The sequence below is a fragment of the Spea bombifrons genome, chromosome 1 (genome assembly GCF_027358695.1).
Source record: "Spea bombifrons isolate aSpeBom1 chromosome 1, aSpeBom1.2.pri, whole genome shotgun sequence".
NCBI classification, from domain to species: Eukaryota; Metazoa; Chordata; class Amphibia; order Anura; family Pelobatidae; genus Spea; species Spea bombifrons.
This window is the reverse complement of record NC_071087.1, coordinates 82,817,288-82,844,560: the sequence shown is the minus strand read 5'-3', so window position 1 is coordinate 82,844,560 and position 27,273 is coordinate 82,817,288. Positions and strand designations below refer to the sequence as shown.

Genomic DNA, 27,273 nt, shown 5'->3' with positions numbered 1-27,273 from the left:
GTATTTGTTCTTCTGTATTCAAAACAAATATTACTCTTTGGATGTGTTTTTTTTTTTTTTTGCCACATACTTATATTTTGGGCTGTTTCTACAGGCAAAAGTAAAACAAACTGGATGTTCTAGTTCACAGTGACGCTCTCAGTTCCCTTTTAAAGTCAAATACAGGCGCTGACCAATCAGATCAGTGTAGTGTTTAAATGGGGGTGTGTGAGGAAGCACCGCCCTATTTGGGAGGGGTTAGGACTTGAAATTCCCCTTCTGTCAGTTGCAAGCAGCCTCTGCTACTGATAGATAAAGCCTTGCAACAGCTGTGCTGATCAGCGCCTTCTTAAAAGAATACAGAAAAGCAAAGATCAGCCCCCCCTCCCCCAACAAACAAAAACCACAACAGCGAGAAGTACATGTTGGACATTGCAACAAAATTAACAATGTGTCTTTGGGCAGTTGTGCAACTCTGACACCCGCTTCCTCTTCTATACAAATTGCATGGATTAATTCGTACGCAACCTACATCTTTCAGGAAGTTTTCCGCATTAAGATTCGTCGCTACGCAGCAGAAAACAAATTCATACGTTTTTTATAACCCAACATTTCTCGAATCGTATCCCGAGCTGCGAAATAATGCACTTCAGTAAAATAACAGATTTCAGCTTGGGCTTTTCTCCCAATGTCCATGGGATATACAGTGCTGGCGAACATGTGTCGGGGCAAGTTGTACTGGAGCTGTGTAAAGAAATGAAGGTTACAGCCCTAGAGGTCTGTGCCAGGGGACTGGCAACGGTGCATTGGTTGGAGAGCCGGAGTGTTGGCATGAATACGGTGTACAGCGACTTTACTGCCTATGAGCCTTATCTGAGAAAGAAACACCACCTCATTAGAGGTAAGTGTTGTGACAGGGAGAGGGGCATGGCGGTGGCTGGCGTCTGTGTTTCATGGAACATATTGCAGTGCAGTGCTCCACTCCACAGTTCACTTCCAGCAGGTGGGGAGTCCCGTCCGGGTGTTCTGGATCTCCCAGGTGGGTCATCACCTGTTGGCAATGAGCAGCAGGAGGCAGCTACAAAGTTCCCTGTGAGGGAGTCAGTGGTGGGGAATCCAAGTAGCGTGTAAGACCGTATTTATGGCCACAAGCGTTGACGGGAATATTTCTTGAGACGAAAAGGTGCCTGCTATATATATTGGTTTTGTTGTTCTTGAAAGCGAAAGTGACCCTTCCAACTACAGTTAGCTTCAATTGTTAGTTAGTGCTCAGAGAGCAAGGCTTTTCTTTTGTTTGCCAGACCTTTTTATAACAAGGACTATAATTTCTAAAAGCTACAACCTTGTGTGGTATTTTAAACCCTAAAACCGTGTGGCTATACGATCCCGGTTCACAGTGTACATATGCTTACAGCTCACAGAAATGAGTCTAACTAAAACCATCAGGCATGATGCCCTCCTTCAATGGGATAATATTAGAGCACTTAGTTATTTGGAAATATAAGTTTGAGTTTATGGAAGCAATGTTTGAAGTTTAAATGGCCATTTTATGTGTGTGTGTGTGTGTGTGTGTGTGTGTGTGTGTGTGTGTGTGTGTGTGTGTGATGCTGTAAAAACCAGGGACATAGAAAAGAATAGGGATACATTATAACAATCGTGAAAAAGTGAAACTCCTAAATGGTTGCTATATTTATGGGCAAAGGTATCAGCTTCTGTAACAATCGTATCCCCTTTACATAAATAAAAGTAGAAAAAAAACATACATTTAATGCCTGCATATCATCTTTCTTAGAAATAAATTAAAGCATTTTACATCTTCCAAAGTAAGGATTTACCAGGACAGCAGCTCATCATAGCCCAATTATAGTATTTTATGTGCATTCTTCAACAACAACAAAAAAAAATAATGCACTAGCCTTCCAACTATTGTTCAAATCAATGGAAGTGATTTCCACCAGAAGGTGGCTGGCGCCTTTTGGACTGAAGGGGCAGGTAAAGCCAACTGGTGTAACCCCCCACAGTTAGCTCACATACACACTAAAACCCATGTACACACACCTAACAACAACTCACACAAACACACACAATCATACTAACACAAACTCTCTCACACTTACACATTGCAGGGAATAGGCATGGCCAATCATAGCTACCCTGCCAGAGAAAGAGGAAACTGACCTGGAGACCAAGGCATGCAGTGCTTTATCTGGAGAGCTGATATGGCGATTAGCTGCTGCAAATCTCTCTAAACTAAATGGAAGCACAGGTCTCCTTGACTAGCATGAATGTTCTACTGAGCAATGTGCAAGAATTTATTGATTGACCTATATAGTGCCAACATGTTTAGCAGTGCTGTACAATGGGTAAACAGGACATAACAAGTAGCGCATCGCTGCTTTCAGCAGATTTGGCTGGAGGATGAATCTCATTTTGTAATCCCAATAATTAAAGAATGCCTGCACCTATGTAAATTGCAAACCAGTCTGTGCAAGATAGACTCCAATCAAAATTCAATATGAAATGAGGGCTGGATTAGTTCTTTAAATGCACAGTTTATGCTCCCTGACACCCCCTGTACTCTGTGAGTTCTTTTAATATGCAATGTTTTGACTGGGGTAGAAACTGCAGCCCTGCAGCTGCCATCACAATTCTCCTCTGTGGGCTGGCAATTTTTGGCACCGATTGGCTGCTTAAATCAGTGGCAGTAAAGCAATGGGTGATGCTTTCACAGGGTTTGAATAGACGTCCACACTCCTGCTGGCAGTGCCTGCCAAGCCAGCTCTAGAACATCCCCTGCAAAGTAACTAGATGGGGAGGGAGTCAGGAGCCCGCTACCGTAACCCAGAGGATTCGGATGTTGAACCGGAGCAAGCAGAGCTTCTCCCAGAGTTCACCGGTTCAAACCCTGAGAGTTCCCAGTTATGGGCGTGTACCTTTAGCTTTTCTTTTTATGCCATCAGGCCCTTTTATAATTTGTATAAAATGTAAAGCTACTACTGGTCCCTAAATGCCAACTTTAAAATTCATGTAATTGCTTTTTCTGCTGATGTATGTGGTACTTACTGTTGTAAATTAAAGGCGTGTTGAAGGATTGTTCCCAAGTGTCAATCTGTTGGGTCCGAAATCACACTATTCATGATGTGCCTACTTTGCAGGAGCTCAGGGTGTTTTGGTAAATAACTTTCTATAGCCCTGAAAACCAGATAATGGATTTGTTAATAGCAGAAAGTTTATAAATCTAAAAGTACAAAAAAATGCTTTATTCTCCTAAAAACCTATATTTACCAATAGCCTCACCCACCCTCAAATATATAATGGTAGGTAAAAGCAGAGGTTGTCAGTCCGTTTTATGAAAATGTACCAGAAGAATAACTGATGCACTTGTGACAGTTGGACAGCAGTTCTTTTTTATGTTGTGTTTGAGTTTCTGGCTCATTAAGCCTATGATTGTAGTAAAGTTCATGCTTAATGCCAGTGTTTTCTGACAACGGGATTATTGATTTAGAGGCATGCTCCAGTGCCCATACAGCCCTACCAACTAAACTTGCAAACTTGTCCAGCCACCTGGGAAAGCAGGACATTGCCTGAAAATCGGGACTGTCCTAATAAAACCAAGACTGTTCTGCGAAGTATGGTTTTTACATGAAATGTGTTGAAGCACCTGCATATTTTTCACGCTAATACTGAACCCAATGTCACCTTATGGCATTAAAACTGTTAGACGGGATAGGTGGCTCACGTCAGCATACATTGAGGGGCATACATTAATATATTATGTTTGGAACATACATAGAAAACTGGATTTGATAAAAAGTTTTTGATGTCCCACCCACACATAGTCACAAACAATTCTAGATGCTACATAAAATCATAATTTTTTTATTACATTAAAAAAACATGTTCTTACTGCAGATAGAAAATAGGCAGTCCAGACAGACAGGCCACATATTTACTCTGTCTATCTTTAGGTGAAGGAGGCTAATCTTTTATAAGTGATCCCAAAATATAGTCAGGAATATAGAAAACAATGTTGTGGAGTTGAATATAAAGCATATTATCATACTCTTGTAGAAGGGAATTGAAAAACCTATAAAAGAAGAGAAATTAAGTAGTGTTTATAAACTGAAAATAAGGGTCCAAAGAGGAAAACGGCAGAGGAAAGACCAATATAAACACTACAAAAGATTAGCATCGGTCATGCTCTACCTAACCGAAGATCTGTATATAACATAGAGAATGCCGCAGTAAACTCTATGACCCTTGCAAGAAAAACATACACCCTGTGACCTTAACAGCTTTCCAAGGTGGAACACTTAACAGTTCATTGGTATGTGAGCACCCATGCCAGATTACAGCTATGTTAGAAATTCAACTCCAAGTATGTACTAAAAATTTCTGTTTTTCCTCAACAGAGGAAGCATTGTAGTATTTTGAAATTTACATTCATATATACATAACTCTCCGATGTCCCGATTTGTGCAGTCACAATTTTGCCACTCTGTCCCAATGTCTCGCTACTTGTCCCACTCTTTGTTGATCTGCACATGTACGACAAATAACTTGTTCTACATTTTACCTTTAAAAAAAACAAGTGCCTCGTTCTATGAAAATTTACATATTGTGGGTTGTGCGGCACCCGGGCCAAATGTTTGCTTAAGAATCGTTTGGAGGTTGAGTGCAAGAATATTAAGAGTTTATGTATATGTGTGTATATATATATATATATATATATATATATATATATATATATATATATATATAATATACATATTACACATTTACAGGCTTACCCTTAATTTTTATTCATATGTTGGACCCGAGTTTTCTGTAGGCCTGTGCTGCTACCAGCATAGACCTCTCACTTCCACTGCAGTGACTTTGTGTCTCAGGGATCTCCTAGAGCAGATGATGTGCAGGTTTCTAGGAGGAAGCGTTAGAAGGGAGGTATGTAATAGTGTCTTCAAATATTGGCTTCTGATTGCATCCAAGGGACAGCTGCCATCACACCGGGGAACTCTCAGGGTTTGATCCAATCTCAGGTCTCAGAGTGATGGGGTAGATTCTCAAGGTCACAAAACTGCCTCCTACCTCACTGTTGTTATCATAAATGAGTCCCAGTTGGTGCTTTGCTCCCAGTATGTGAATATTTGTATAACAGTATCCTATCCTTAAGTAGGCCGTAAGTGCCATTATATTTGGCTGTTCAGCATTTTGGCCAATAGTTTGTAAAAAAAGAAAAAAAAAGAAAAAATGTAAAAGTTCACCAATAAGTTTGAACAAATGATTGGTAAACTATGCACTCACAAAGACACCCGCCACCTGATGGTAAACTTTGAGTACTGCACTTTTTCTTCACATTGGTTACGTGGAAATGTTGCATAAATTAGGGTTGAATATCCTTAAGAAAAGGGTCCATTTAAAGTTAAGAATTCTCATAGGTAGTTCATTCTCAAGTAGTCCATTGTGCTAATTAATTTTGGTCTTCTTAGCTTATACAACACACTACTGGTATGTGAGGTAAAGTAGTAAAGAGAAACATGTCTAGAGCCGCAGGAGCACATGCAAATGTAAACAAACAGACTTCCTTAGCGCCAGCTATGGGAAGGAGGGGAGTGTAATAAAGGAATTGAAATAAAAAAATATGTTATGTGTTTCTAATCATGAAGTATGCAATGTCAATAAACGATATTAAATTAAGACACAGGCAGAGGCATGGATATAAAGGGCCACAGTGTTAAACAGTGACAATTTTAATATATCATATAAACCTAACATTTGGGATACACGGAACAAGTGAGCTAAGTGATGTCATTGTGACATAACTGGCATTAATAACTAAGCGTACCTCTTAACCATTTAAAATATATATATATATATATATATATATATATAAAATACAAAAAATATATAAAAAAGAATAATAATAATAATAAAAAAAAAACTTACATCCCATTGCCGTAACATAACATCTACCCAGTACAACCCTCCTGCCCCCATTCACAACCCCCAAACCCATTAAGCCATAAGCATTCTATGAATAATGTATACCTTATAGTATGTTCCCTATAAGTTCTGGGAAAGTATGGAAAATCTATATAAATTAGGTATTTCTGAAATCAGGACACCTGAATTTATAAACTTGGGGGGGGGTCCATCACTTTACCTAATTTTGTGAGGATTCAGAGGGAAAATGTAAAAAAAAAATCAGGTTTTTTTCTAATTTTCTCTAGTTTTTGCTAACTTTCTCATTCTAAATTTTCAGCTAATCATCGAACTATGATATCAAAAGAAAGCTCTATCTCTTCTTGAAAAAACAATATATAGTTTACATGGGTACACTATTCACAGGAAAAGAGAATAATCGCTGAACAGACATAGCGCAAAAATGGCAAAATTACTCCGGGACTTGAGGTACCAAAAACCCCTGGGATTGAAGGGGTTAAACAACAAGTTAGTCGTTTTTTTCCCCCTGTTCAACAATTTAAAAGTACTGCCCCTTTAATTTTTTAATTGGGGGTTAAAGGGGTGTAAAATTTTGCCATATTCCCTGAACATGTTTTTGAGTTTCTGTTGCAAGATAACACGGTTTGTGTGAAAAGGAGGCTGCTAGGCACAGTTAATGTGTGTCAATATTTGTGCTTTGATATGGCAAACTGGTGTTGTGTTGACTTCACTGATCACAATCTTTGCACACATTTTTGTACAAGGTAAAAAGGATCAGTGGGGTATTAACCCAATGAAAAAGAAAAGCAATAATGAAAAAAAAAACAGTTGAAGAGCTTGTTTGAGAACTCGTGAGTTTACACTTTCTGGTTTATCGGGACAGTCATTTCATCCATATTTGATACATTTCAGGGATTGGTTTGCTTAATGTTGGCAACTCATGGAACCAAAACACTTGGCACTAGCAGGATCACATCATACAGTTTAACCCTCTTGCCAGAGAGCTGAAGTATTGCATTCACAAATTATTTAAATACTAGATAACATCTCCTCATTTTAAGCTTTGTGGTGAGCACTGAAAGAATGTATCTGGAGACCTTCATCCCTGTAGGTTTTGAAATGTTTTCCTGGAAACCCTTATTCCTTTAAGTATAAAGTCAAAACAGAGAGCGGGTTCTGGCTGCAAGCGGTTGTAAATATGGTTCTGATAAAATATCACAGGGCAACTATAAGGCTTGGTTTCCATTTGGTTTTTTTTTGCTAAAAACGCCTATAAAAACGCCAATAGCGCCACCTGGCGTTTTTTTGTGAAAAACGGCTGCAGCCAGATGTTAGCTGTTCTTCAATAGGAAATCGCAAAATGCAATTTCCACTTGGCGTTTTTCTGTCTGGCGTTTTTTCAGTCCTCTTTGGCGTTTTTCTGCTTTTTTGGGCTCTGTGGCAGTTTTTCAAAATCGCAGCATGTTGACACTCTGGCGTTTTTTGCAAGAAATCTTGGCTTTTTTTCTCCAATAGAAGTCTATGGGAGAGAAAAAACGCCATGAAAAAGCCATGTGGGTTTATTGCCTTGGCGTTTTTTATGGCGTTTTTTCCACAGTTACAATGCAGAGGATGGACCCAGTATCTGTGTGTCCTACGAGAAAAAGGCTGAAAACAAACAGTTTCACACAAAATAAAGTCCTGGACTGGTTCATATTGAATTTTACACCATTTGGAACAAACATGCCATTACAAACAAACATACGCGACCGGATCCTGCGTGCCAAAAGCAACAGCAAACAATTTGCACCATCATTTGGGGCCAATCTTCCCAGAGGAGCAGACATTCGGAATAAAGCATGCCTTACAAACCACAGAAAAGAGACAAAAGGGTCTACCAAGTAAATGACATCAGGAGAGGGCAGATACTTGCCATTTATCCTAATCCCTTTTAGCTGGGTGAAACTTCTAACTTGTAAAGGCTGGAAAAACTGCCTAAGGTCAAAAAAAAGCAATTTCCACAGAAAGGCTAAAACGCCAGAAAAAAACTGCAGAAAAAACGCCAAAACGCAGGTAAATGCAGTGGCAGTTTTCTTGGCAGTTTTCCTGGCGTTTTTCATCAAGAAAAAAACGCCGGACAAAAACCCAAGTGGAAACCTAGCCTAAAGCAGGAGTGTGTTTAGCTGAGACATGAAAATGAAATTGAGGTCAGCTGTCTATAGTCTGACTCAATAATGACTAAGTGACTAAGTTAACATATACTTATAGATAAATGTTATTTTTCCACAATTTACACTTTTTTTTTTAATATCTGATATTTTTTTTAGAACACTCATTTCTCATGCTCTTCTATTTCATGTGCTTCCTTCACCCTTGGTTTCCCCTCACACACTTAAAATCAAATCATTCAGAGTCAGGAGGTGATGGGGGTACTACTCATGTGTTGAGGGTTTCGGTAAAGCATTAAAGGGACACTCCAGCCCAATGTGCAGTTGCCCCTTCCCCACCCTCCTGTTTTACAAGCAGGAGATGTGGCCACCTGAGCACATCTCCATGCGTGTTATATAACCACTGCTGGTCAGCTCCAGCGATGGCTCGGTGAATCCTCCGACATGGGGGTCTCTTTAGACCCTGTGCATGTTCGTGGGAAAACTAGCCACTGGGCTGATTGGCTGCTTCAAGAATGGTCAGACCATGGAGGAGGCGAACAGCTGCAGATTCTATATGAGATTATTTTATTTTTTTTGTTTTGGAAGACTGTATATTAAAATACTCAGGTACTCGGTTATTTAAAAATATAGTGGCCCTTAAAATATACACTGTGAGTCTAGATTTGTCACATAGTCCAATTATTTTTGTCTGTTTATACATTCCTCAAACCACAGGATTGTCTGTAAAATAATATTTTAAACAATATACCAATAATCTTGAACAACTGATTGGTATGCATAAATTAAAAAATAAGATACCAGCCATATTATGGTAAATTGCCAGTACCACATTTTTTTGTTGTTACGTGGATAATATGTTTCTTAAATCAAGGTTGAAAAGCACCAGGAAAAGGGTTAGTTTAAAGTGATTTTCATGAATTTTGGTCTCCTTAGCTTAGTTGTATAACACATTACTGGTATGTGAAGTGCAGTGATATAGTACAGGAATTTAAATCTGAAAGTATGCTGCTGGTGTGTTTCTTATTATGAAATGTCAGTATGACTCAATAAACTATAAATCAAGACACACACAGAGGCATTGAGATAAAGGGGGGAGTTTTTGGTAAACACTGTGACAACTTTAATATATAATTTAAACCATTTGAAAAATAAAAAAAAATGCAATACATGGGAACACTGGATACCATTTGTGGCCGATGATGTCTGACGCCCCTTGCTTGAAGCCATGTTTTTCTGAAGATATGGTAACAATTTGTGGCCTTTTTGACAATTTGCAGCCTTTATATATACACAATGACGTTGAATACTATGTTGTGTGTGTGTGTGTGTGTGACGTCTGTGCTACAGTGTTCAAAGTTCCTTTAGGCTTCCAGGTCACAAACAATGACTCTTAAGCATGCCAGAAAATCATGGGCAGAAAAAATGCTGTAAAGTAAGAAAGCTTTCAGAAATAGACATGTCTAATAGCTTATTTGTATAATTTAACAAAATGCAAAGTGAGTGAAGGGTAAAAAAAAAATCTAAATCAAATCCATATTTGGTGTGACCTCCCTTTTGTCTTCAAGAGAGCATCAGTTCTTCTAGGTATAGTTGTGCAAAGTCAGGGATTTTGTAGGCATTTAGTTAGGTGTATGATTAAACAATTATACCAAACTTTATGATCATCAATTTTATATGTAGGTCAAAACGCAATCATTAACTGAAACTAAAACAACTTTGTAGGAAGTTGCTGAAGATAGTGTAATGTCAAAAGTTATACATCATGGCCAGACTGAGCACAGCAACAAGACACAAGTTAGTTACACTCCATCAGCAAGGTCTTTCCCAGACAGAAATTTCAAGGCAGGCAGGGGTTTTCAGATTTTCTATATAAGCTCTTTTAAAGAAGAATAAAGAAATTGGAAAAGTTGAGGACCGTAGATGCAGTGGTCACCAAGGAAACTTAGTCCAGCAGATGTAAGACACAACGTGCTTTCCTTTGCAATCGGAAGGCTTCCAGCAGAACATCACATCAGCATTGACAGTGGGACACTGTTACACCCATCTACTGACCTGAGAAGTCTGATCATAAGTGTACATCATAGAAAAAGTATGGGCCAAAAGCCATACCTCTAATGTGGAGACTCGGCCAAGTGATTCAATTATTCACAAAAACACAGAAGCTGGGGTGCAGAAAAATGTCAGAAGGTTCTCTGTACTGAAAAGTCCACTACTCAGAGGGTAGTAGATAAATGGAACAGTATCCCAACAGATGTGGTGGAGGCTAATACAGTAAGGGAATTTAAACAGGCATTGTATAGACATAAAACTTGCCTTACTATAGGACCCGAATAAACACTGAGGAAAAATATCAGAAAAATGAGTTGATACAAGAATGAGTGTTTGCAGGCAACAGTGAAGGATGGAGGATGGAGGAGGTTCTTTCCAAGTTTGGGGCTGCATTTCTTCAAATGGCGGGAATGTGGTCAGAATGAATGGTCTCCTCAATGCTAAGAAGTAAAAGCAGATACTTATTCATCATTCAATACCATCAAGGAGGTATCCGGCCCCAAGTTTATTCTGCAGCATGGCATCGACCCCAAACATACAGCGAAAGTCATTAAGAACTAACTTAATCTATCGAACAAGGAATCCTGGAAGTGATGGTATGTCTCTCACAGAGCCCTGGTCAACATCAGATTGATAGCTTGATAACTGTGGCGAGTTGTTAGGAACAACCTACTGCTGAGTTCCTTTATAAAAAAAAAAAAAAAAGTATACACTGTTTACATGGTTGTCAAGTCTAACTAACAAAAATATGAAAACTGTCCTGGTTTCCCGCAGAGAAAAACAATAATAATTAAAATTTGATTGGATGTTGCCTCTGACTTAAAGTGATATTTACCAATATACATGTGCCCATGGTCTGCTGATGTTTGCTTTTACTGAACCTCACACAAAATAAGGCTTCTCTGAAATCATATGCTCTGCCATCCTATGGACAGCCCCCTGGCCTTGCTAATCTTATCTTATCTTCCTGACATCTTCTCCTCTGATGTCCCTTCTGTCATCCTCGGAGACTTCAACATACCAGTAGACACCCCTTTGAGTCCCGTGGCTTCCGAGGCCTCTCTTTACTGACCTACTCACTGCTATAAACAAGGGCCACTACTCTATGCTAATCCTGCCGGACGTTTCTGCTGCTTTTGACAGTGTGAACTATCCTCTTTTCCTACAGACTCTTCACAATCTTGGTCTCTGTGACACTGCTCTCTCCCGGTTCACATTCTACCTTTTTTGGTCGTACCTTCAGCATCTCCCTCTCCAGTAACACTTCCCATTCCTCTCTGTCGGGGTACCTCAAGGCTCAGTTCTAGGACTCCTATACCTCACTTGGTAAACTAACCTCAGCCTTTGGCTTTCAATACCACCTGTATGTTGATGACAATCAGATCTAACTATCCTCTCCCTCCCTCTTAGATCGTGTAATCACTTGCTTTGCCTCTGTCTTTATTGGTTGTCTGAATTTCTGTGATCTCTAAAAAATAAAAAAATAAAAAATAAAAAAAAATACAAACAACTTAAAATTTCATTAAAAAATGTTTTCAGAAATGTAAGTCATGTGTTAAACTACACAGTTAAGTCCATATGGAAAGTAATTAAATGAACTTTTACCTCATACAAATACTAGACACTATTTTTATCCTGTTCCTCTAGGATGTTTTGGCTTGAAGCAGTGCAGCCTTTTCTGCTCTTTTAGTTTAAAGAGAAATGTGGACAGTTAGAGAAGTGTAAAGGGCAAGGCGTTTGTGGTGTGAGGAAAGACTCTCCCTTTTCTGAAAGGGGCTAGATGTCAAATCCTCCTTATCTACTACTGCAGATGTTGTGTGTAATTGACTCCTAACAGCTGTTTTCATGTGCACCATGTAAATGAAAAGGCTTCATTGTGGCAAAAGCAAATGCACAACATAAGTATAATTTAAAAACAGCTATGAATGTCCTATAGGAAATGTTCACATCTACCTCCCCTTCCAAAAATAATGTTTTTATGGTGGTGAGGCGAGTATGCGAGTTTCAATACCTGCTTAGATAGAACAGCATTAACTGAAAGTTGTTTCCTACAGCAGGAAACAGAAGAAACTGAGTTATTTAGCATATGTAGTAGCTATGTGAGCTGATGAATGGAGTCATGCAGTTTCTGTAAGCCTCTGAGGGTCAGACCTTGGTTCTTCCTTGTGTTTCGTTATTTGAAGCTGCCGTAGATGCCATCTCCTTAAAAGCAAATTAGTTAAAAAAAATATATATATACACATACCTTGCCAAACTATTAACAATATATCATAGAGTTGATGCCACTGGGTTTATTCTGGCTGTAATGAAAGTGTACGGGATACACTAGCTTTTAGTGCAACTAGCATGAACCCGGGAAAGTTGGCTCATAAAGGCAACCTTGGTCACTTTCTTGATCCTCCTCAGTAATAAACTACAGGCATGCAGTGACAATTTACTCTTCTTGTAAAAATGCGTATCGACCCATTCATGACCACTGAGATACCAGGTACCTCATGAAAAGACATCCCTAGAAGACCAATAATGTACCTGTTATGTCATAGGTCCCATATTGCAGTAAGAAAAGTGACTCTAGGTTTAAAACATATATATACTTTGTTTTTTAACAGACCCTATAGGATACTTTTTTAAATATAGGTTTAAGTTTATATTTTGTAGTTATTGTGGTGGCGGTTAGTTAGTGGGGAATTAGGGTTACGTTTAGGTTCTCTCTCTTACTCTCTCACTCATTCTCTCCTTATTTAGCAATTTCAGCTACAGTAGCTCACACTGGCATCAATGAGCCTTGGCTTTTTCTGTTCGCTATTTGGAGGCAACTCCCAGCAAATCACATCAACCCTGTTGTAAATCTTTTTGTCATCAGCAAAAGGACATGCCTTACCATCAAGACCTTCTGCAATATCACTAATAAAATATTTAAAAGAATGGGTACAGATCCCTGAGGTATCCCACTGGTATTTTATGTGGGACAGTGTCAAAAGCCTTACTAAATGGGCACAACATTCAGCAGTTTCCAATCTTGATGTATTTTTCTTTACTGAAGTAGAACATCTTCCTCGCGTGTATCAAATGACTCATTAGTCATGGCACCTAATTTGTAGAAGAAATCTTTGAAGTAAAATTGCAAACATTTTGATTGTTTTTTTTTTTGATGTATTAGTAATACAGACTATACTGAAAAAAGAACTATAAAGAGAAAGCCTCACCTGTCCTTGAAAAACTAAATATAATTTGTGTGGGTACAGTCTACATGGAAAAGGGGAATCATGGTTGAACAAATGTATGCTAAAAATGTCAAAAAAGCTCCAGTCACTTAGGTGTGTGAAATCCCTGGTCACGAAGGCTTTAATATATGCACGACCTTGGCAGTTGATTATGTTTAATAATTATTATCATGTGGGCCATATGTATAGTGTATAGAATTATTTTGTTGTTGGGAATAGCCGTGTTAGTTTGGTGGCATAGTCATTTTAGGACAGAAACTAGATTAGATATGGAGTTAGGATTCCTTGCTCCAACAATCATATTTAGGGGGGCACATGGGGGGCAGGGACAAAAGTAGGAGGTCAATTATATATATATATATAATATACACACACAAGTCAATCTGCTTTAGACATACCATTTTAACTATATATGTAGATAAATTCATGCCCCACACACCGACACAGGATTTGTCCATCTACATGATTTATCCAGCGCGCAGACTGCACCCACAGTGGTACGAGCGCAGAACTCTTATCTCACTGGTCCGTCTCAGTGCGAACTTCGTGAGGGAGCAAGGAGATAGAGATGTGTATAAAGAGACCTTGCGCTTCTTTTTTTTTTTTTGGTCCAGTTATTGGGAGATCAATGCACTTTACCCTGCTCCTCCAGTGCTGAGTGGGCCCTAATTCATACACATTTCTGTCGATCTTACCCCTGCTTCCTGACTCAAACATACCAGAGTCTTAGGTAGAGGTTTGCCACATATGTCCACCTCCAGGCTATGATAGCTATGGAGGGGGCACAAAGGAAAAGCTGCAATGGACACCTAAGGTTAGTTTGTGCTAGTATTGTTGTTGGTCTTTCATAATGCATATTTAAGTAATTTAGCTGAAACATGTACATATAGTTACATATTTCTTGGAAATTCACCTCTAGACCTTTGTTTTAGGGAGCTTCTGAACTACACATAAATCTTATCCGTTAAATCTAACGCAGGAGGAGGGATCCTCCTTGATCATCACCGGGTGAGGGATAGCCAGCAAGTTAGGTTAATTTTAATCCATTTTTTAGCATCACAACACATACTGATGTTTTGGATGTGGCTGCATGTTTATATCTGCACCAAATCTCCTGCTATTCCTCAAAAAGCACTCCAATAATAAACATGTTTTTCTGGGCATTGCACTTTTTCTACAGGCACTCCCTAAAGGCCAATAAAGGAAGGAGTGTAGAGCCAGGAAACATTCCTGTGATTTAATTATTTCTCTGTCCATAAACATTTTTCAAGGCCTCTCCCCCTCTACTCTGAGCGCTCCCTTCCCTCATCCTGTTGCCAGCAGAAGAAACAGCTTCTGTAAACCTTCATATGACATGTTTGTCAAGATAAATATGCATAGCTAAACCAGTTGCTTGTATCCTTATTGAATAACTACTGTATTTTCTCTGTAGGAAAAACATTTTACTGTACATAACAAAAAAGATACTGCATTGGGCCATCTGTATGTTAACCACATGACAATAAATCAAACACCTTCTGTTTGTAGAAACATATGCATGGCCAACTTATAGAAGTGGCTCAAGCTTCCTTAGGTCCTTATGCAAAATTATTAATGGAACCCAAATGTGAATGCCAAACTTTGTTGGCTATCCCTCAGCCAGTGATGATCGAGGGATGGAGGTTCCCTCTTCCTACATTAGCATCCACCCTAAAGATAGTGGTGAACAGCCAGAAGGTAAAGAAGGCTGCATGAAACATCAACGGCTACTCGTAAGGAAAACTGAGTACTAAAACCCAAAGTAAACAGGCATAGGAGGAGTAGGACACCGTTCCTTGATCACCACCAGCTCCTGCCTAATGGGATTCCCATTAACTCTACTTTAACTCATACAATTTTGCATTAAGGCAGCGAAGAGAAGTTAAGAGGTGAAAGAAACTGAGACCATGATAAACCATTAAAGCATACATAATTATTTATGTGTATGTAAATTTGTCTTCCATACCTTTTATATAAGAAAATAAAGAATATTTAAAAAAAAAAAAAAAAAGCATACATAGGAATATCAGATAATAACAGAGATAGATGCCTCCAGTGCCAGTCTGGGATAACTGAACAAAGTATAAGATAATCCACATGTGGCTTCCGGCTTCATTTGAGTGGCCACATTATAATTGTATACTAAAGCGGAGGATGGCTGCGCAGTGCAATACCCTATATGCCGGTGGAACGACCGTATCAATTAGAATATGGCCCTATTGGCCCACCTGGCATTTGTCTGGTATGCCAGATGGCCTGTACGGGCCTGGATACCGCTATCAGCTTTGTGTATGTTCTCTGTCCCACAAGCAGTGAGTGAGATCCACTTGTGATTGGCAGTGTTTTATTTATTGGACCAGTATCGACTTATAAGAAGAAAAAAAAACTGTTCTTATATCTATATGAAGTTTATGCTGTTTTCACTGTAGATAATTAACTGTATATGTCTAGTATAGGAGCTAAGGGTTGTTAGTCTTTAGAAAGAAAACCCAATGTGTGTGCATGTTTATGTGATAAAACATAAAAAATGCTAGTGATACAGCTAGCTAGCTATTATCTGTACATTTTGATAAAGGTGCCGTGTGGCTTTTGGTGAGAGTAACAGGCAGTAATGTAACGGACCACTAGATGACACTATTCAATACGTTTTTCTTATGCCTCCTTTTAAAAAGTTCATTATGCTTCAATATAAGCTTATTTTTGTGACTGCATTTTTATTATTAGTTGAATATTCTGTTAATTGGAAGCTATAGATTGTTTTGTGTTCTTTGATGCATTCTCCACACCCTGACCACATCATTAGCTGTAACTGGCAGCACTATACCTGAGACAATGATGTTTCAGAACTTCAGTGAAAATAAGCTACATGGGAAGGCACCTGTGGCACCAAAGCAAAAAAATCATAATAGGAGGAATAACATGATTATTAATGGAAACATACATTGATGGCTGTGTGATCAGGCAGTGCAAAAAAAAAAACGTGTTCTTTTTGATGATGAGGGCGGAATGTATCTCCAACAAGCCAAGGAGCTGGAAGGTAGGAAATTCAGATGTATCCCTCCATGCGTTTGCACTGTTGGGATCCTCAAAGTCCCTGTACTTCTCTTGGGGCTCAACCCACATCTAGGAGTATCAGGGCGAAGGACTCCTAAGGTATGCACTCTTGGGTCATGGCAGTTGTGACATGATCGTTGTTGACTGGTACAAGATAGTTCTTAGTTTCTCTAAAGTAAACTTTTAACCTAATTATTTTATCAGACACACTGATTAACAAACAAAAAGCATAAGGCCCAGGTAGTTTTTATAAAAACATTTAGTTATATTATTTTGATTTTGTCAAAGCATTTGATACAGACCCAAATAAAATGTACTGTACAAAATAAGAGTATTATGTGAACCTAAATTGAAAACTAAGTTCAAGATAGTGCTCAGAGAGTTATTTCATGCAGTGACATATCCTGGCCTAGGCCGACTAGGCTGGATCGGTGGAACTGCACTGCATTTTAACCCACTAAGACTCCAAGGCAATTTAAAGCCTTCTCTGCATACCATTGCTGAAGCACCTGTGTGGCAGGTGGGGTGCTCAACCCTAAGGTTTGGTCAGAATATGCACACAAAAAAATATGGGATACTTCAGAATAATTGCAGACCATAACCTTACCAACTTGTACATGACATATATTGAGGGGTATTCTTAAAGGAAGTAAAAGAGAAGGCTTTAAATTGCTTGAGAGTCTCAGTGGGTTAAAATCCAGTGCAGTCCAACTGATTCGGCTTCTTGGTAAGTAATATCGCCATGTAAAATTGTATAGAACTTGCCAAAATTGGGGTACTCTTACAAAGTGGCGGACAAGGCAATATACTGTATGGCCATGGTTGTTTTTTGTATGCTTTTCCCTGGAGTCACCCCATAAACCACAGTGCATTGAGGTCCCAAACGATAGATCTGGTAGGTCCCGACCTTGTTGGCCTATGAAGGTATAATCACTCTCACCTCCTTTGCTTATACATGTATGGGTTGCCAAAATGATTATGTACTGATTAATTCAGTTTTTGTGTGAGAAAATCAATTCTGGTCCAATATTGACTTCATCTACACTTAAACTATTAGAAGATCATGTGTGTCTTAAAAGGTTTAGTCCCAAAGTCATTTTGGGTATTTTGGGTTTGAAGACCACACTGAGCCCGCTAATGCTTGATAGCAGTGCCTATGAAGTGTCTTCCTCCATAGACTTTATTACTCAGAGTGTCAGGTTGGATGATTGTATTGTTTACCACAGGTAGCATGACCAGGAGTAAGGGTGTTTGTGTGGTAGACTGGGATGAGATAACAAAGCTTGGACACATATAAATGACATAATAGACAACAGATTGAAAATAGTATATAATGCAGAAACTAGAAATAACTTTAAATTGAAAGGGTTCCCCTTTAAAGACAGGACACGGATCCACATCAACCACAAAATACAATTTTTAATGAACACCTAAAAGAATGAAATAATTTGGATAAATATCAGCTCTGTAATAAGGGAATCAATGTACTTAAGAAAAGCTGTAATATCCTTTTTGTATAAAATATTTCTAACTTACTGGGGCATATTTTTTCTTTACACATATCTATTTTTTTAGGCAATTTTTCTTTGATTTCTAATATAGTGTGCCGCCCAATCTGTACAAAATATATTGATGCAGTTTGAACAAACCTAAAAAAAGATTTGTGATAAACGAATAACCTAGGTTGCATATCAGAAAAAAAAACTTTTTAAAACTGAGAAATGAAAACATAGATCATAATTTCCCCCCTTTAAATCACAACAATTGATCTTTTTCCCAGAAATCACAATGTTTCTTTTGGCAATAAGTAGTAAATGTGGGCCGATGATAAGGATATGTTGTTGGAAATTCCACATTAAAGTTTACTTGTGCCAAACCACATATCCTTTTGTTAACATCAGAACGGGTGGTTCTCCTACATCCACCCCGACGGGTGTGTTTGGTTCTGAGATTTGATTTGCATTTTGATATGCATTATGTTAACTTCTTTATTGCTACCATGGCGACATAGTATAAAGGTCATACAGGCAGAGGAGGGCTGGCACCTTTCGTCCTGGGGAGGAAGTAAAGCCCATCAGCCCCTTGAACACCCTACCATAAGCACTGGCACACTTATGTACAGTCACACGCTTACATAAATGTAAACTAACATACACATACTCAACACACACTTACACACTCATAAGCTCTATAGACAGATCTGATAACAAGAGGTTACTTATTATGAGTAGATGTGCCACAGTTCCATCCCCAAAATGATGTAAAATAGGTGGTGTCTGAATGTTTTTATAAGAAAGGGTATTCAGGAGTGTACATAGTTTAGAACTTAATCCAGTGTTTATTCTGACTCCCCATGGAGAGATGAAAGACCTTTTCACCCTTCTAAACAAAGTTGGCATGTGCCTAAAAGGGCTGTTGACATCTTTATTGATCAGTACAGTTAGTTCAACTGCAATATTTTGATGTTATAGAGTTGGTGGTATTCAAATGCCTAGTTGGATAACCCACAGCTTATTTATCTTCGCTCTTCCAAATCCAAAGTGAAGTGTTTATGCCGGGGTCAAATTTCTTCCCGCAGACTCTGGAGTCTAGCGTACTAAGAAAAAATTGCACGAGGTGTCCAAAACAAGTTCTCACAAGAATAGAAAAGGACATTTCATGATTTTGAGTTAATATTACCCTATGATACTGTAATCAACAAAAATATGATCTAACCAGAAGGAATTCCACCTCCCTCTTTGAAATAATTATACAAAGCTAATTGCTGTGCATGATTCATACTTCATCTACACATTGTCTTACTGTAATTCATGCTAAGGGTGCTCCAAGTACCTAAAGGCAACAGTCTATATAATATATATGTTTTGGTATGTTTGTTTGTTTTACAATTGATATATTTATAATGGGTTAAAACTACTGATATAGTTGAACTAAAGGTTAAGCTAAAACTACACTGTGACAATGATTTTGGATTTTAGTGCTACAGTTTGTGTGTTGGCCACTAGGTGGAGATACTCCCTTTCTACAGCTTTCCGGAATGTTATTTGGTAATACATATATTACAACAACTTAACAAAGCACAGCATGTTCCTTCTTACTGATACTGTATCAACAAATCTTTATTAAAGAAAGTTCCAAGTTTATTATATGGGTGTGGTTACCAATATCATTAAAGGGGTAGTCACCCAATTATCAATATTTCTATTCAGCATTAATACAAATTGGGAGAGCACAATTTTTCTAGTGATCACATAGGTTCATTAAGTAATTACAGGAAACATGGTTATTCAACACTTTTACTGTGCACAAAAATATTTTATTTCAATTGCCATTATTGGATATGATTACATCCTTCGACACCGTGTATTGAACCATCTTCGCCATGAATCAAAGTAGCATTTCTTTACTAGTACCCAGTGTAAATACATGCAACCAGGGGTGTTTAATGAAGAGGTACCAGTCACATTTACCCAGTGAAACTATTTTTTGGATGGCGCACCTACTTTGTTTCTAATATAATGTAACCTCATTAACTGGATGATCTCCTCTTTGCATATAGACAAAAGGGAACTCTTACTCTCCACCTTTCCTAAGTATATTCTGGCCTTGGCCATCCAGATCTAGGGTAATAGAGGGGTGGCAGCAGTCATGTTCCATACTGCAAGGGGTAGATCTACCTAATAGGCTTTCCAGTATGTTGCTGCTCTGTAGAGGAGTTGGGATGACCTCTTTTTAAACCAGCTCATTTGCCCTTCAGAGGTCTCAGTAGGCCTCTTCCTTCATGTCATGTTCTATGATGGAGAGCCAGAATATGATCTATCATGTTTGTGTATGCATGCAGGGAGATGGGTGCTTTTCAAGTTTCTTCTTGATACATGGGTGTGTGATGATACCGAGAGCACTAGGTCCAATGACTTTTTCCACGGATTACTGAACCTTGCTGTAGACTGTCAAAGCTTTTCAGGATCTCCCCTTAAGTTATCTATGGTACCTCCTATCACTGGGCCGTATTTATAAAACCATAACTAAAGCAATTTAGTGGCAAGGAGCTAAACCTGGGGCCGATACCATTGTCTCAGTGTAAGAATAAACTTTTGTCAAATATGGCTCTGATGTTATTATTATTATCTTTTATTTATATAGCGCCAATGTTTTGTTTGAAATTCCTCACACACAACTGTTCAAACTATCCGGTCAGCTTATAAATAAATGGTAATTTTTTTTTGAGGGATTCTTTGTGTCTCCGTACACGCCTGTGTATTTATTGTGAAGTCCGGTTATCAAAAGTACATAGCTGAACATTAAAATTCCTTCACTTTCCTTCACAGACCACTGTAAAGATATTAAATATATTTGTGAACCCTATGCAACAAAGCATTGTAATATCAGAAGACCAAAATAGATGTTTAATTGTCGTAGAGCACAGTACAATTTATCCACATGTGGGTGGGAGCAGCGCCACATGTTTACTTTCATGGTACGAAATTATTTTCTAGATTCTTGGAAAGTTCATCCCAAGGGAATAGCAGTTATTCACTGATCCAAACTAGCAGAATATAAAACAATACAAATATTTTCTACTATTCATTATAAAAGACAGATGCACTGGAATAAAGGCAGTTTTTTTTTAACAATTAACATACTGGATTGGCTCGATTGCCTAGTAACTTTGTCCAGAACTGCCTGGCGACAAAACAAATGTTAATAACAATTTAGGAAATCACTTTCTAGAGATTACTTAAATTACTGGATCGGGACATCGTGGTGAGGGAAACAAATTGTTCTTCCAGTAAGGTTGGCCACAGACTGCATAAGACAAGTTATGGCCAGTAACACCATATTAGAATAATATTATGAAATATATATATATATATATATATATATATATAATTATAGAAACAGTTCACCATCTTATTTTTTCATTAACTAATGCTTGTAGTTTCTGTCTATAATGATTAAGGTATTTATGATAGATTGTAAGCTCACAAGAGCAGGGCCCTCTTCATTTTGTTGTCACATGGAATCTTTGGGGCTCTATAAATAAATGTAGTGTAAGGGGTTTCAAACACCTTACATTTAGCCCTAAGTACCAACACTTCGTTTTTTTCTCGTCTGGTATACTTATTCGGCCTTATAGCATTGAAATAAAATCTATTTCCTTCTGTCAATGTATGTAAATACACCGAGTGTACAGAAGCTTTGTTCAGTACACCTGGGCTCTGCCTACGCATGCGCGCTGTACTTGTTTTGCACAAGAAATGTTGGACGTTCTCTCCCTGGAACGGTGGACCTCGCCCTGTTTCGCTGTAGTCCACGCCCATCGATAATCTTATTGGTTAATAAACTTTAGCGTTCGCCGTGCACCAAGTTTCCCGGTATATAAGAGGCGTTCTCTAGGCAATCCAGCACAGAACTGCATTTAGGGATTTAGCTATAGGGTAGCGAATTAGTTTATTTGTTGAATTTGCATCTATTTCTTTTTTATTATAATATAAAGGAGAAGTTGTTAAAAGTTATATTGAAGACTTTTTGTGATAGGACCTGGTTGTGTAGTGTAGCTTTGTTTTTGTTTTTTTTTATTTTTATTCTATTGCAAGAAGCTAAGATGATTTTTGACAAAGTGAAGAAGTTCGTTGTTGTCTTTGATTCTCCCGATCTGGATACACCTCCGGTGTTCAGCAGTGGAGACACTGTCACTGGGAAGGTGCTTTTGGAGTTGGTTACCGATATTAAAGTGGATTCCGTGAAGCTGCATGCAGGGGGTTATGCTAAGGTGTATTGGACTGAATCTCGTAGTGCTGGATCCAGCACAGCTTACACCCAGAACTATAGTGATGAAGTGGAGTACATCAATCGCAAAGAGACCCTACTACAGACAGGTGAGCATGATCCGGGGGGACAAAACCATTTAACAGTGTGCGATCATTGCTCAAGCACACATATATAGTGTGTTAGAGCAAGAACATGTAGCTTATGTGACCCGGTATATGTTCCAATGGCATACTGGAGTGTTGAGTGCCAAGCACTCTTTTCCCTAAGACGTGACATTTCGCCCCTGTTTGGCTAGTGTCAGTGTTGTAAGCATCTTCTGCACTTCACGGTTTATGCTAGCAATGTAGAATTGAAAAGCAAAAAACCTTTGATTGCATGTTTTGTTGTGACCGAGGTTGGTGTGTTTTGCTACCACAGTAGCTCATTTCAGTTTTTAACTGTGGGGAACTATAAGATGGCAATGAGAACAAAAGTGTACCTGGATGAAGTTCAGGTAGCAATCAAAGATGTAAGCAATGAAACCCATGACTAATATACTGCTGTGACTTCCAGACTTGGCCAGAGTCACTTCAAACTGTCCCTGCATAAACTTTTTAAGCATTGACTGGATATGTGACCTGGCCTGCTCCCATTTGCTCTCTCCTATTTTTGGGTCTGTCTGAGACTTGTTTGTGTGAACACTCAAGGTCACAGTAACCTGCTTCAGTTCACCTACCTTTGTGCTGGGCAGGTCCAGTATAGAAGAGAAGGTTAACTCACATAAGCTTGGCTGTCATTGAGACACCGCTTGTGCCACTATGCATGATCCACATAGAATATGTAGTTTTCTTCTTGATCTTTTGAAATACATTCAATATGTACTTGTAGACCGAAAACTGCTGCTGTTAGCGTTTTCTAAACTATAAAGGAAACTTGCCCTATGGGCCCGGCTTGTTGTGGGGGGGTTTTGGTATTCTCTGCCTTTTAGCATGATTTCTGGATAAACAGGTTTTGCTGAAAAGGTTAGCTTTTGGCTTTACGCTTTATGCCCTTACTGAACCATTTAAACACCTTGTGTGACAAACCACAGATTTAAAAGGTCTGTCCAAAAACTATGAAACGGAAAGTGTTGATTCTTGGGTAAAGCGAACACTAATACAGGAAGCACTGCAAGAAACCTCCTTGGATGTTTGCACTGAATGTTCTATGCTCTTTTTCTCCCTTCAGATAACGGCACTCCTACAGTGTTACCAGCAGGAAGGCACGAGTTTCCTTTTACCTTTCAACTGCCCGAGTGAGTACAACATCTGTGTACTTTCTTTTCTCTTCGTCTTCTAGTTTTTGTATAACTGAATTCTCCAACCCACAAAAACCAGACACCTACAAAACTGACAAATTTATATAGCATATCTCTTACTACTTGTAGGCCAGACACAACATCTTAAGCACATAGATAATAGAAAGTAGTAGTGTCCAAAAAATGAGTATACTCTCTTTTTATATGTAGTTTTCTGGCTTGATGATGGAAATAGATTTTTCCAATCATCTTATTTCTTACAGGACCCTAGTGACCTCTTTTGAAGGAAAACATGGGAATGTCCGTTATTGGGTCAAAGCCAAGTTACACCGTCCATGGTCTACTGTCAAGAAAACCAAAAAGGAATTCACCGTGCTTGAACCTATAGACATTAATACACCAGACTTACTGGTAAGTCTCGCTTGCTTGTTTAATGGAGATTGGGGTCACTGGCCAATGTGGTTTCAGCTAAGGATTATCTTGTTAAATACTACTTATACTATGTGTACCTAGTAATTCTGTCCATGATTAATTAATATCTTGTTTGGTACACATTTAATATATATACCCTGTCGTTTTGAAGAGGGTTAACTTCTTAACTTACCAGTTGTTCCAAATAGATCACCATGTTGGTTGAAGGGGAGGGTGTTCTCTGTATATTGATTCCTTGTGCCACAGTATCTTCAAACGGGTTTCTCAACCACTCGTCTTTTATCTAGTCCCCTCAGGCTGGTTCCAAAGAAAAGATTGCTCATGCATGGTATTGCAATCTGGGTCAAGTGTCCGTTACTGCCAAGATCGACCGGAAGGGCTACACTCCAGGTAAGGTATTTTACTTGGCATATAATAGGAGGGTCACCCACCTTATCAGATTGTTTCAGTTCAGGCAGCGAATTGTAATTACTGCCCAAGGATAAGGGATGTAATTTCTAATGTAGTAAGTTAGAAGGGAACCTTCTGCCCTCGCATTCTTGAAATTGAAGACGTGAACAATAAACATGGCTTTGTACATATCTGTTTGCAGGTGAAGTAATCCCCATTTTTGCGGAGATTGACAACTGTACCACTCGCACTGTAGTGCCCAAAGCAGCCATAATTCAGTCTCAGACCTTTATTGCACGCGGCACTATGAAGCAGAAGAAGTGTGTGGTTGCTACGCTGGCTGGAGACTCTGTCGCTGCAGGAAAGAGGGAGTCTTGGCATGGTCGGGCACTGAAAATACCTCCTCTGGGACCCTCAATTCAGTGTCGAATTATTCGTGTCGAATATTCCCTGAAGGTATAAATCATTTTTATTATATATATATATATATATATATATATATATATATATATATATATGTGTATAATCACATAATAATTATAAATAAGGTGGTTATTAGTATATATTTTATTTAAGGTGTTTTTTTTTTTCTCTGTTAGGTTTGTGTGGAAATACCTGGCTCTTCAAAGCTACTCCTTGAGTTGCCTTTGGTTATTGGTACCATACCACTTCATCCATTTGGTAGCAGAACCTCCAGTGTTGGCAGTCAGTACAGCGTTAATCTGGAATGGCTACGAATGACCGTTCCAGAACAACCAGAACGTAAGTGTCTAAGTACTCCTGGTTTTCTTATGGTTGTAGCATATGTTTTTATGTCGGAACTGGTCTACGCTCTGTTTTGTAATAAATAAGTAGGCTTTCCGTTTACATGTGCGTGAATGGAAAATCTGCTCCATGTTGGAAATAAAGGTTTTGATGTTTCTTACCTAGCTTTTGAATGGCTACCCAATAGTATTCTAGTTCAGTTGTCCAATATTAGAAGCTTAATGCAAAACGGCTAGAAAATGGTATAATGTTCTAACATAATAGTTGTGCTGACATTCAATTAAACAAAGGTGCAAACTGTTCCCTTAGTTTTGGGGAAACAAACTCGCTAAATGGCTGTATTCATTACAATTGATGATTATGCTACTGGTCTAACTTTGACTGTATTATTTATTTTGTCTAGCGCCTCCTGAGTACTCCTCTGTGGTGTCGGACGAGGAGGCAGATCACTGTCTGGCTCCCCCACGTCATGCTAGTATGGGTTGTATCCTAGAAGGACCTTTTTATGCCTACATCCAGGAGTTCAGAAACAGACCACCTCCTCTCTACTCAGAGGTGAGGATATAGATCATGCTTATTCTTCCAACTGTCTTGGTAGTTAGTTTCTTCAATAGAGGGAATCGGCCTTGTGTATCACAGAGCATCCATTGCACTGGTAAATGGGCCACTTACAGGATGGTGAATGATAGTGATGCTAAAACTCAAATCAGGCCTTCTATTCTCGCAAATGATGTGACTAGCTCATCTGAGAACAAACGCTAAAATAGCCTGTCTTACCGTAAATCCTTGCAAAGCAAATCTCTTAACTTTATCTGCCTTGGGCCGTGGGAGCTTTAAACTTGGTCTAGCCCAACATTATTGCTGTTTTCAGTATTGTTTATGTGCCTCCCATTTAGACATGTTCCAGAGTTTTCGATACCCTGATACTTGCACTTTAACTTGGTGCGGAATACAATCATTACATCTGTAGGAGCTGATATGCGTAGTGTTACTGCAGTGGCATGTTTATGTTGGGGCTCACAGTCTCCTAGTGGAGAAGATGTATTATAAACATTGGTTTTAGTAATCTCTCCAGACTCCCAACCATTACAAATTTGGCAGTGCTGACAAACTGGTTGGCTACTTTTTTTTTTTGGGGGGGGGGTCATTTATATGATGTATTTAAAAAAAAAAAACAAACAAACAAAAAAAAAACATACTTTAATTTAGCACTTAACATGCTCTGGCTAGAAACGTGTTATATGTATGTGTCCTGGAAAACTGTCAGCCTGGTCACAGTGGCACATTTTATTGGGTTAATCTGTATTTGGAACGTTGTTGTGAATGAATGCAAACTAATCTAAGCAATTCCTATTATCTTTAGGTTGATCCTAACCCACCAGCTGCAGAAATCCGACCTCGTTGCATGACTTGCTGAAGGAGAATTTTTCAAGAACATGAAATCTGTCTACTTTTTTTTTTCACCAAAAGCTGTTGGCACCTGAATAGACTGAAAAATTCCTTTAATATACAAGGAATAGGGCACGTGTGTCAGAGCCCAGAGGTGAATGGGGATTGGAGTCTGAGGAAGATCATTCCCCATGAAACTAAACCAAGTCTCTTCCAGCTGATGCAAAGCGATGAACCAATGTGGTCAATGCATTCTTTGACTATAGGAAGCTGGCTGTCCAAGGGGCTTGTATGTATGTGGATGAGGGATAACCACTTTTCAACCTTTGCAAGTAGAAGGATTAGCAAAGCCTTGATTTGGTGACCCCTCTGACCACTGTTGTGATATGAAGATGTATAAACATAGGTGAATTCTGGAACTTCATGAGAAGTATTGAGGAGAATAATAAGTGTTTGATGTATATCTTGGTTGAACATTTCATCCCCCCCCCTCTACAGAAGGGAGATATATATTTAAAGGGCTGAAAATCCATTTTGCTAACATAGTGCTTGTTGTTATATGTACTGATGTCCCTTTAAAAATATTTCGGTGCTAAAGATAAACATCTTCCATATTTGTACATATAAAAACACAGGATCCTTTAATCTTTGCCTTAAATACTTTCATGATTTTTTTCCTTTCATCTTTATTGGGCCATGGTGTGAGAACGCAGCATGGATAAGGTGGGGCAAGTTGCCTGACCAAATTGGTGCTTAAAAAAACCAAATCTTTGACTTGGTAGATTCTCCTAATCGACATGGTCAGTGCTGTAGCACGTAGGTGATACACATG

General features: G+C 38.7%; 1 protein-coding gene across 3 annotated transcripts; it reads left to right on the top strand.

The window, feature by feature from the left end:
• Positions 1-562: 562 nt before the first annotated feature.
• Positions 563-26,708, top strand: ARRDC2 (arrestin domain containing 2). Of its 3 annotated transcripts, none has more exons than XM_053465726.1 (9): positions 563-880; positions 22,018-22,296; positions 23,396-23,462; positions 23,729-23,876; positions 24,185-24,287; positions 24,490-24,743; positions 24,887-25,049; positions 25,456-25,607; positions 26,416-26,708. In XM_053465726.1, exons 1-9 carry the CDS (start codon positions 622-624, stop codon positions 26,467-26,469), a joined length of 1,479 nt encoding a protein of 492 aa, XP_053321701.1. In that variant the 5' UTR covers positions 563-621; the 3' UTR covers positions 26,470-26,708. The 3 variants fall into 3 exon arrangements, with proteins under 3 accessions (XP_053321701.1, XP_053321700.1, XP_053321702.1); XM_053465725.1 differs by having other exon boundaries at positions 22,015-22,296; XM_053465727.1 differs by lacking the exon at positions 22,018-22,296 and having other exon boundaries at positions 565-880.
• Positions 26,709-27,273: the final 565 nt, after the last annotated feature.

Excerpts from the sequence above, each read along its gene's own strand:
- ARRDC2 (XM_053465725.1), top strand. The coding sequence starts at position 622 with ATGCACTTCAGTAAAATAACAGATTTCAGCTTGGGCTTTTCTCCCAAT. Across the intron at positions 23,877-24,184 it reads TTAATACACCAGACTTACTG|TCCCCTCAGGCTGGTTCCAA; the intron begins GTAAGTCTCGCT and ends TCTTTTATCTAG. Across the intron at positions 24,744-24,886 it reads GTGTCGAATATTCCCTGAAG|GTTTGTGTGGAAATACCTGG; the intron begins GTATAAATCATT and ends TTTCTCTGTTAG.